Genomic DNA, 10,765 nt, shown 5'->3' with positions numbered 1-10,765 from the left:
AAAATGGAGCAAAAAAAATTCACTTAACAAACGTCTCGCTTAGCAACACAAATTTGGGCTTCAGTTGTGGTCGTAAGCTGAGGGCCACCTGTTCTTCATTTCTGCTAAAATGGACAATTGTCCAATAAGGTCAGCGATGTCCTTTTGATCCTGCAGTGGTGTTTCCCGTCTTTCGTCAATTTAAATTCGATGGACTTCAGTTCCCAGAATTCCCCAGCCAGCATGGCTGGAAGTCCATCCCCCTTAAAGCATGCTGTCTGGGGAATTCTGGGAGTGGAAGTTCACATTTTAAAGCATTCTTGCTGGGGAATTCTGGGAGTTGAAGTCCATTTATGTTAAAGCATGCTGACTGGGGAATCCTGGGAGTGGAAGTCCACTCCTCTTAAAGCAGGCTGGCTGGGGAATTCTGGGAGTGGAAGTTCACATCTTAAAGCAAACTGGCTAGGGGATTTTAGGAGTGGAAGTTCCCCCATCTTAAAGCAGGCTGGCTGGGGAATTCTGGGAGTGGAAGTCCACCCCTCTTAAAGCAGGCTGGCTGGGGAATTCTGGGAGTGGAAGTCCACCCCTCTTAAAGCAGGCTGGCTGGGGAATTCTGGGAGTGGAAGTCCACCCCTCTTAAAGCAGGCTGGCTGGGGAATTCTGGGAGTGGAAGCCCACCCCTCTTAAAGCAGGCTGGCTAGGGATTTCTGGTTGTGTTCTGCCCTGGAGAACACAACCATCCCTTTGCAGCTTTTAGTTGCAGCCACGCAGAGATTATTTTGCATAATTCATTTAGCAAAGTGCATCGTCCGATATATACCTGCTGTAAAACGTGCCACCGTGACACACGTCCCCTTCTCTGAACGCGTGCTTTTCATCCTAACATTCAATACAATCACTTATCCTTAACATTCCTTTTGCCAAGTGCTGCATTAGCCAACCAGTTTCTGGGAAAATGCAGGGGGGGGGGTTTGTGTCAAAATTAATGGCTTGTGTTTCTGGGTTGCTTTCCAATATTGTGTAGGATAGATCTATTTTCCCGGCTGCTGATAAAGAAAAGGAAAGGGGAAAAAATATATTTGTTTCAGTTGGACTGACATAATTCCTGTTCTCAGAGAAGGAAAATAATCCTTCACAAAAGGCACAATTGCAGCCAGGCTTGGCTTAGAGGCTGCTTTCTTTAAATAAACCATGGCTTGGCTGGCCACATTTCTCTTTCTGGGTATTGTCTTCTTGGTATCAACTCCTGCTGACCTCAGCTGCCTTCCTTATTTTATGATAAATCTGTGTATCAGCCTAGATCAGTATTTTTTCAATTTTGGTGGCTTTAAGAGGGGTGGACTTCCACTCCCAGAATTCCCCAGCCATCATGCTTTAAGAGGGGTGGACTTCCACTCCCAGAATTCCCCAGCCAGCATCTTTAAGAGGGGTGGATTTCAATTCCCAGAATTCCCCAGCCATCATGCTTTAAGAGGAGTGGACTTCCACTCCCAGAATTCCCCAGCCAGCCTGCTTGAAGAGGGGTGGATTTCAATTCCCAGAATTCCCCAGCCAGCATGCTTTAAGAGGGCTGGACTTCCACTCCCAGAATCCCCCAGCCAGCATGCTTTAAGAGGGGTGGGCTTCCATTCCCAGAGTCCCCAGCCAGCTGTGCTTTAAGAGGGGAGGACTTCCAATCCCAGAATTCCCCTGCCAGCCTGCTTTAGGATAGATGGACTTCCACTCCCAGAATTCCCTAACCGGCCTGCTTTAAGAGGGGTGGACTTCAATTCCTAGAATTCCCTGAGGTCAAGTGATCAAAATTCAGACCCTTGGCAACTGACTCACATTTATGACGGTCGCAGTGTCCCGGGGTCACGTGATCCCTTTTGCGACCTTCTGCCAAGCAAAGTCAACGGGGGAAGCCAGATCCACTTAACAGCCGTGCTACTAAATGAACAACTGCAGTGATTCACTTAACAACTGTGGTGGGAAAGGTTGTAAACTGGGGCAAAATTCACTGAACCACTGTCTTGCTTAGCGACAGAAATACGATCGGTCGTGACCATCAGCCCAGGACTCTCCGCCCAAGGCGAAAAGGATGTCAAACCGTTTGTGAACTTTCCAAATTTAGAATTTTCCGGAGGAAGCCGAAAGAGAGGAAGTGGATGAGGAGGCTGTAACAGCCCGGAAGGCTTTCACACCGCTGGGGTTGTGTGTCCATTGTGTCCTTTCCTGGATCAGGGGATCCTGTGCAGAGTCCAGCCTGCTTTGGCCATCTCCTGGCTGGATTGCTGCAATCTGCCCTTTGTGGGGCTGCCCTTGAAGAGTATGCAGAAGCTGCATCCGGTTTATAAGGCCCCTAAGGCACTGCGACCATCCTAAATAGGACTCAGTTGCCAAGGGTCCACGCGACCATGGGGACGCTGCAAGGGCCGTGTGAAAAATGGTCATTATTACTGTTAAAAAAGGGTTGTCTTTTTTTCAGTGCCATTGTAACTTTGGCCGCTAAATGAACAATTCTAAACTGAGGACTACCTCTGTGCTTAATCTACCAGTAGCAATCTTCAAATATTCCAAGGGTACATGAACGTCTCTTATTGCCCTCATGTGCACCTGCACAACACAACCTGCACACTTTGGGCTATATTGCAGTACCCCTATTTTATCAACGTTGTCACAGGCCTTTCAACTTGCTCCATTTTTTTCCCCCAGTTTTTTAACTGCAACGCTCAGAATTACACCTCCCAAAATAGGTTCCGGCTGGCGCAAATTGTCCTTTTTTTAAAAGATGGCTGCTCATTGTGCAAAGGGGGAATGCTCAAGTGTGTTTGTTGAAATTCAGGATGTGCCAGTTTCCAAAGGCATCATAAACGGGACACAAACTGTGTGATGCCAAAGTACACATGCGCCGCTAAGCTCAGCAAGCCATGGTTAACGCCCTCCAGAAGCTCTGACGATGGCTTAAGTTATGCCGGCTTTTCAGTGTTGGGAGTGGTGTGTCATTCACGCAATTAGTGAGATTTTACTTTTGTCATTACAGATTCACTCTGGAATTGCTCACCCCTTTCATTTGTCTTTCAATTGAGTGTAACAATGCCTAACATTCTTTTATGTTATGACTTGCTAAAATTGGTCACCTGCAGCGTCCCATTGCTGCTGCATTAGTGGTTTGACCCCATTTGCTTCAATTTTTCTGTCCATTCAACACTAAACATCAAGAAACACGTTAAGCAAGGGAAAATTCACTTATTTTCCATGCTGTATACTATAGCAACATAGATTTATATAGATTTTCCATGCTGTATAGCAACATGGATTTATTTCCCCGTCGGAATCAGCAGCCTTTTTAACTAATGGTTATCATTCCAGGTTAAAAATCAGCATTTTGGGAGACAACTACCGTACATGCCGGAGTATAAGACAACTTCCGGAAGCGCTAAACTCAGCGCCAAGTCGTCTTATACGCCGGAAATACTGGTAGCTTCCGGTGTATAAGACGACATTCTAGGAATGTGGCTCGGCAATAAAGACGGGGGCGTCTTATACGCCGGGTCGCCTAATACGCCGGCATATACGGTAATAGGAAAATCAAGTGGGCCTTAATAGTGAAATGTAAGAATTCTTTATCTGCAAACTTGACAGTGATAGTCTTAACATTTCTTACCCCAATAACAAAATGGGGTTGCTTATTATGCCAGCATATTGTTCTGTGCTAATATAAAATATGTATTATATATTGTGGCTAATATTGTGCTGTTTGGAGAGGTTAAAGCACATTCCTTTCAGAGATCGAATCCTTCTTCCTCCAAAAAGAGAACGTCTTAAGACACGGATCGGCAACCTGCGGCTCTTTCAGCCATCTCCTGCAGCTCCCTGTCCTCAGCCATGTGCAGTCTGGAAAAAAAAAAGTGGGCCTAAAATAGTTCAACCAATCAATTCAAATTTCTTTGGTTTGTGGGACTGCCCACAAACCTCTTTCCTTCTTCATACTGCACGTGGTGGCCGAGAGAATTGCTGGAAGTGTCCCTGGTAAGGAGTCGAGGGTGGCCAGTCTCGGGGTGCCTCTTCCCTGCCCGGCGGGTCTCTCCTTGCCCTGCTCCGCCGCTGCCTGTTAGTCGGGGCGGTCGCCGGGGGTCTTCCGGAGTTTTCCCTCTCCCTCTCCGCCTGCGCCTTTCGGCCGTCTCACGGGCAGCGGATTCCCCCTGGTGCCTGCCCGGCCCTTTCCCCACCTGCTACGCGGTCCTCTTGGCTGTCCTCCTGCTGCTGCTGGTCGCAGAGTGAGGCGGCGGCAAATGGGCAGCCACGCCACTTCGCCGTCCTCCTGCTGGAGACCTTGGGCTGCGAGGGCAGGGCCGGGACATCCCTGCGGCAGCATTCCCCCGTTGCCAGCGCAGCTGTCCATGGTGCACCCGGCCTTGGCGCCCTCCTCTTACGACAGCAAAGTGGCTGAGGACGAGCAGGGATGGCAGCCGAGCCACCGCCACCGGAGCCATTGCCTCCCATCCTGCTCCCTTCTGCCCATTCAGCTGAGGACACAGCGGCCACGCCACTGCCACCAGAGCCACTGCCTCCCGTCCTGCTCCCCCTCCCCGCCCGTTCGGCTGACGTGGCGGGTGCGGCGGCCGGGCCGCACCACCATCAGAGCCGCTGCCTCCCATCCGACCCGCTGCCTCCCATCCTGCTCCTCCCCGCCCGTTTGGCTTAGAATGCGGCAGCTGAGCCACCACCAGAGCCGCTGCCTCCCATCCTGCTCCTCCTGCTCCCCCTCCCCACCCGTTCGGCTGAGAACCCGGCGGCCGTGCCGTGCCATCACCACCGGAGCTGCTACCTCTGGTCCTGCTCCCCCTCCACGCCCATTCAGCTGAGGACACGGCAGCCGGGCTGTGCCATCAATGCCAGAGCCGCTGCCTCCCATCCTGCTCCCCCTCCCCGCCCATACTTTGTATAAATTGGAGTTTTGTGCCACAGGCACTTTGCTAAATTCATTGCTAGCTATAACCTTTGGCAATTCCCAGTTGACCAGGGTAATTTCATTGCCATTAAGACACTGAGTTCCTACCAAAAAATTAATGGCATAAGGGAGCTTTATTGTTCTTCCTCATGTTTTCTCTAAACATCCTATGTATCTGGGAAGGAAATCTTTGATCCTCCAGATAGGATTGAACTACAACTCCGAGAGTCCTATCAGCAGGTATTATAATTCAGCAACACCCAAGCCAGTTCCTCAGCTGATTTTTCAGTGCAGGATTATATTGTTTACAAACATCAAACTGTCCTCTAAGATTACCAGAAGATGCATCTAGTTTGTGCCTTCTTTTCATGTTACTGTGTCAGCCATATAAGACAACATCATATAGATCAGGATTACTTTTACAGAGAGAAAGAGGAAAGAGAAAAAGAGAGGAGAGAAAAGGAGAGAGAGGGAGAGGAGAGGAAAAAGAGGGGGAAAGGAAAGAGGTAGAGGAAAAAGAGAAGAAAAAGGGAGGAGGGAGAAGAAAGGGGGAGAAGAGAAAAAGGAAAGGAGAAAGAGAAGAGGGAAAGAGAAAGCAAAGAGGGAAAGAGGGAGAGGAAAGAGAAAGGGGGAAAAAGAGGAAAGGGAGAAAGGGAGAGGAAAGGGAAGAAGAGAAAAAGAGAAAGAGGAAAGAAAAAAGAGAGAGGGAGACCCTTTTGACATCTAAAATGAACACTGCATATCTCTTTTACATTTTATATATACACACACACATACATTTATACATATTAAAGGTAAAAAAGGATATATACAGTATTATCTTCATTTTAGATATCAAAAGGGATTTGCGGCTCCCAGTGTTTTGTTTTCGGTGGGAAACGGGTCCAAGTGGCTCTTTGAGTGTTTTGGGTTGCCTACCCCTGGTCTAAGAGCAAAAATCCTAAAGAGAACTACCAATTTTTCTCAAATTTGAAACAACTCACTTGTCATTTCATGCAGACCTGTATGTAAACCTAAAGGACTAATCCATCCAGGAGTGCAAAGTAAAGAAAGATTTGTACCAGAATAAACATCTTTAGGCAGATGATTTTCTACGAATTTAAACAGAAATATTATCTTAATCTGATGTGTTTTACCATTTTAATCATCTTCTTATGGCGGAACCAGAAAGAGACATTAACAAAGGAGTTACTATTCAGTAATGTGCAACAGAAAACTTTATTAGCATTGACACAAACAGTCTAGCAGTCACGGAAACTTGCATTAACCTTACAATATTGAGTCATTATACTGCTACAGTGCAAACAAATGTTACTAGCAACTTGAAAATTGTTCAGAACACCTAAATGCCTCCTCTCAGACGGAGGACAAGATGGAGGGTGGACTCCTTCTGGATGTTGTAGTCGGAGAGGGTACGGCCATCTTCCAGCTGTTTGCCCGCGAAGATCAGCCTCTGCTGATCAGGAGGAATGCCTTCCTTATCCTGGATCTTGGCCTTGACGTTCTCAATGGTGTCACTGGGCTCCACCTCCAGGGTGATGGTCTTCCCAGTCAAGGTCTTCACAAAGATCTGCATCCCACCCCTCAGACGGAGGACAAGATGGAGGGTGGACTCCTTCTGGATGTTGTAGTCGGAGAGGGTGCGGCCATCTTCCAGCTGCTTGCCGGCAAAGATCAGCCTCTGCTGATCAGGAGGAATGCCTTCCTTATCCTGGATCTTCGCCTTGACGTTTTCAATGGTGTCACTGGGCTCCACCTCCAGGGTGATGGTCTTCCCAGTCAAGGTCTTCACAAAGATCTGCATCCCACCCCTCAGACGGAGGACAAGATGGAGGGTGGACTCCTTCTGGATGGTGTAGTCGGAGAGGGTGCGGCCATCTTCCAGCTGCTTGCCGGCAAAGATCAGCCTCTGCTGATCAGGAGGAATGCCTTCCTTATCCTGGATCTTGGCCTTGACATTCTCAATGGTGTCACTGGGCTCCACCTCCAGGGTGATGGTCTTCCCAGTCAAGGTCTTCACAAAGATCTGCATCCCACCCCTCAGACGGAGGACAAGATGGAGGGTGGACTCCTTCTGGATATTGTAGTCGGAGAGGGTGCGGCCATCTTCCAGCTGTTTGCCGGCAAAGATCAGCCTCTGCTGATCAGGAGGAATGCCTTCCTTATCCTGGATCTTCGCCTTGACGTTCTCAATGGTGTCACTGGGCTCCACCTCCAGGGTGATGGTCTTCCCAGTCAAGGTCTTCACAAAGATCTGCATCCCACCCCTCAGACGGAGGACAAGATGGAGGGTGGACTCCTTCTGGATGTTGTAGTCGGAGAGGGTGCGGCCATCTTCCAGCTGCTTGCCGGCAAAGATCAGCCTCTGCTGATCAGGAGGAATGCCTTCCTTATCCTGGATCTTCGCCTTGACGTTTTCAATGGTGTCACTGGGCTCCACCTCCAGGGTGATGGTCTTCCCAGTCAAGGTCTTCACAAAGATCTGCATCCCACCCCTCAGACGGAGGACAAGATGGAGGGTGGACTCCTTCTGGATGTTGTAGTCGGAGAGAGTGCGGCCATCTTCCAGCTGCTTGCCGGCAAAGATCAGCCTCTGCTGATCAGGAGGAATGCCTTCCTTATCCTGGATCTTCGCCTTGACGTTTTCAATGGTGTCACTGGGCTCCACCTCCAGGGTGATGGTCTTCCCAGTCAAGGTCTTCACAAAGATCTGCATTTTTTATCTGCAATGACATAGCATGGAAAAATCAGAGCATTAGAACATAAATTTCTAAATATACAGAAACCTAACCTTACTTTTTATTTAATCACCCATATCAATGGGACTAAGGCAGATATTGTTCCATCCTATATCCAAAAACCCTATCCTGAACATGAAAGTATTACTGTTGCTGTATTTTTATTTGTCTCATTTCCATACTTCCTATTTCACCCAAGTGACTCCAATGCTAATTTATTAAATAGTAGCCGAGTTCATTTAGAAATGCAATTTTGCACTACTGATTTTTTGAATTTATTTCCACATTCCCATATTTATAAGCAATACACAATGTATAATTTCTACTCTTTATTAAAAAAACCCAAGTACTGCAAGAGTCTCTGCCCCTGAAAGTCACCCCTTAAATTTCCAATACCATCAAAATTGCAACCAAACAGTTGTAGCTACAGCATTGTAAGTGAAGCACACCTACAAAGTTATCTCACAGAATGTCCTTAATGGACTCCTGCATATTTCTATTCTTTCTGACTTAGGATCGCCCATTCTACAAACTGGAAAACCTTAGGTCAGAAGCTGGCACCATTCTTCCACGTTGGGACTTCTAATCCCCATAAATACTGCATCTGACAACCAATATCCAAGGCTATCCTGAAGTGTCTGTAAACAACTCCAGGGAACTGCTAACTCAGAAAGGTTACCCTATAGCATCTATTAGCATAAAAATACAGCATTTTAACCATATCAGGAAATAATTCAAGACTGCAGCAATTGTCATGCAGGTCATGGTTTCACCCAGCAGTCCTATGGCTAAACTGCCCCTTAGGCACTTAATTCTGAGAACGGCTTTACAGCACTGAAAAAAGCAGCATGACCAGTTTTCACACTTATGACAGTTGCAGCATCCCCAGTCCTGTGATTCAGATGCTTGGCAACTGACTCATATTAATGAGTATTTCAGTATCCTGGGGTCATGGATCCCCTTCTGGGACCTTCTGGCAAAGTCAGTGGGGAAGCGGCAAAAAGGCGTAAAATGGGGCAAATCTCACTTAACAAAATGTCTCACTAGCAATCTAAACTTTGGGCTCAAATTGTGCTCTATCGTTCAATCGCCAGCCCTTTCTAAATTTAAAAATTCAGATCCAAATGATGCAATACAGGCAGTCCTCTACTTATAACAGTTCACTTAGTGGCTGTTCAAAGTTACACTGCACCGAAAAAGGGGACTCGTGACCATTTCTCCGACGTATGACCATTGCAATGATCCAAATTTGGATGCTTGGCTACTGGTTCATACCGTATTTATTGACGGCTTGGCGCAGAGTCATGTGATCAACTCTTTCAACTTTCTGACCAGCAAAGTCAATGGGGAAGCCAGATTCACTTAACAACCGGCTTACTAACTTACTAACAGCTGCAACAATTCACTTGATTGTGGCAAGGTGTTAAAATGGGCTAAAACTCACTTAGCAACATAAATTCGGGGCTCAATTGTGGTCATAAGTCGAGGACTATCTGTAACACTCAATTTTTTTTTACCTGCAACGTCACTTTTTGTAATGTCAACTAACTGTGCCAAGGAATTACCCCACCACCCCCCAATCAAGCCAGTAGCCACCATAGGACGCCTTATACTTATTTAGTGGTATAAATACACCTTTAGTGGGAGATTTACTCCCAAGGGGAGGGGAACCCAACCCACCGCCCTCTTCCCTCAAATGGGCTCAAACTACAAATACCCCACAAGGACGGAAGTCCCCATTAACGCCAAGGCACGAGCGCCAGGCTGGGGGAGGCTCGCTTACATTCGTCTGGGAGGAGGAAATCCTACCGAGAAGCAGAGCCTAGCCTAAAGTAGTACGTAGAGAGGATCAGGCCGTCGAAATCCATAACTAACCCTTTCCCGAAAGGCTTTTGGGAGAGGCCGAGGTTTATCGAGAGCCGTCTTCGAATTTTTCTCCCGGCTCCCTTTTTTTCTAAATGTTGACCTCTCGGGCGCCGAAAGCGGCCCCTTTAGCCGCCCCCAACCGCGGCTTTCTCCTTTTGCGGGTTAGTCAGGGCCCTCCTGACGGGCCCGCGCCTCGCCACAATGGGCGATAGTGACGCCACCCGGGGCTAAATGTCCACGAGTAAAGACGGGATAAAAAAAAGTCTTAAAAAAATAACTATGAAGAGTAACGTTAGTAATAATCTGTTCTTCGTCAACTTACCGCTTCACTCAAGCAGCCGAGAGAGAGAATTATCGCAGCACACCGACACCTCACCCAACGCCGACGATTTTTCTCCTTCGCAACGCGTCACTCCTATTTATAGGGTTTCGCTGCTCGTCGCCCCGCCCTTCAGCTTCGCTTTAATATCCTTCCGCCTGAAGAAATAGTCCCCCTGGAGAACGTTCCAGAAGAGCGGCTTCTGCGTCTCGTTTTCCTCTCAGTCGAACGAAAAATGAATAAAACAGAAATCAAATAAATTAAACGAGATATGTTTGTCTGTTAATGTCGGTCTCGAAGGGATTAGGCGGAGGTAGTTAAGGGAGGAAGGATATGAAATAGAAGCAAAAAGTCTCTTGTCGTCGGAAGAATAATGCTACGAAGCGAAGAGGTGGGGCTAAAGCGTTGCTTCGGCCGCCATTGGCGGGAGAGAGAAAGGACGGACGCTGATTGGCTTCCGCTAGATGCAGTCGATAGGAAAGCTCTGGAAAGATCGGGACTCTGAGCCTGGGCGGTTGGGGGGGGAGGGAGAAGTAGCCCACAGAAGCCCGCCTCTGATTGGTGAGCAGTGAGATCATTCTTGTTGCTAAGGTCCTGGGTCTCTGAGAAGCAGATTTCGAGAAAGGGCAGGAAGGAAGAAACAGGCGGATGGCCTGTTGGCGCATGCGCAGACGAGGCAAGTCGGTGTTTGGGTGGGGGGAGTAGGACTGTTTTGAGGGGCAAAGGGCGGGAAAGCGTCTCTGAGGCGGTTAATCACCGATCAAGGGTCAAAAAATATAAGGAAAAAGAGATAAAAGAATACATAAAAGCCTTTTTTGAGTTAGAAATCAGAGTATATTTTAGGGTCAGGGTGTTTTTTTTTTCCTTCTGCCACTGCTTTTCTGAAGAGGAAGTTTGACTGCCTTGAGAACAAGCTTAATTTTCTTTTGT

At 47.7% G+C, this 10,765-nt stretch overlaps 1 protein-coding gene across 1 annotated transcript; it reads right to left on the bottom strand.

Moving 5' to 3' along the window:
- Nucleotides 1-6,111: 6,111 nt before the first annotated feature.
- LOC120298007 (polyubiquitin-C) lies at nt 6,112-9,990 on the bottom strand. Its single transcript, XM_039321316.1, has 2 exons — nt 9,839-9,990; nt 6,112-7,635 (listed from the first exon to the last, which is right to left on the bottom strand). The coding sequence occupies exon 2, from the start codon at nt 7,626-7,628 to the stop codon at nt 6,255-6,257; it is 1,374 nt and encodes a 457-aa protein (XP_039177250.1). The 5' UTR covers nt 7,629-7,635; nt 9,839-9,990; the 3' UTR covers nt 6,112-6,254.
- Between the last annotated feature and the right edge of the window lie 775 nt (nt 9,991-10,765).

This window comes from Crotalus tigris, unplaced genomic scaffold (genome assembly GCF_016545835.1).
Source record: "Crotalus tigris isolate CLP2741 ecotype Arizona unplaced genomic scaffold, ASM1654583v1 scf7180000023738.1706062, whole genome shotgun sequence".
Classification (NCBI taxonomy): Eukaryota; Metazoa; Chordata; class Lepidosauria; order Squamata; family Viperidae; genus Crotalus; species Crotalus tigris.
Note: the sequence above shows the minus strand (reverse complement) of the source record. Positions and strands in the feature narration are given on the sequence as shown.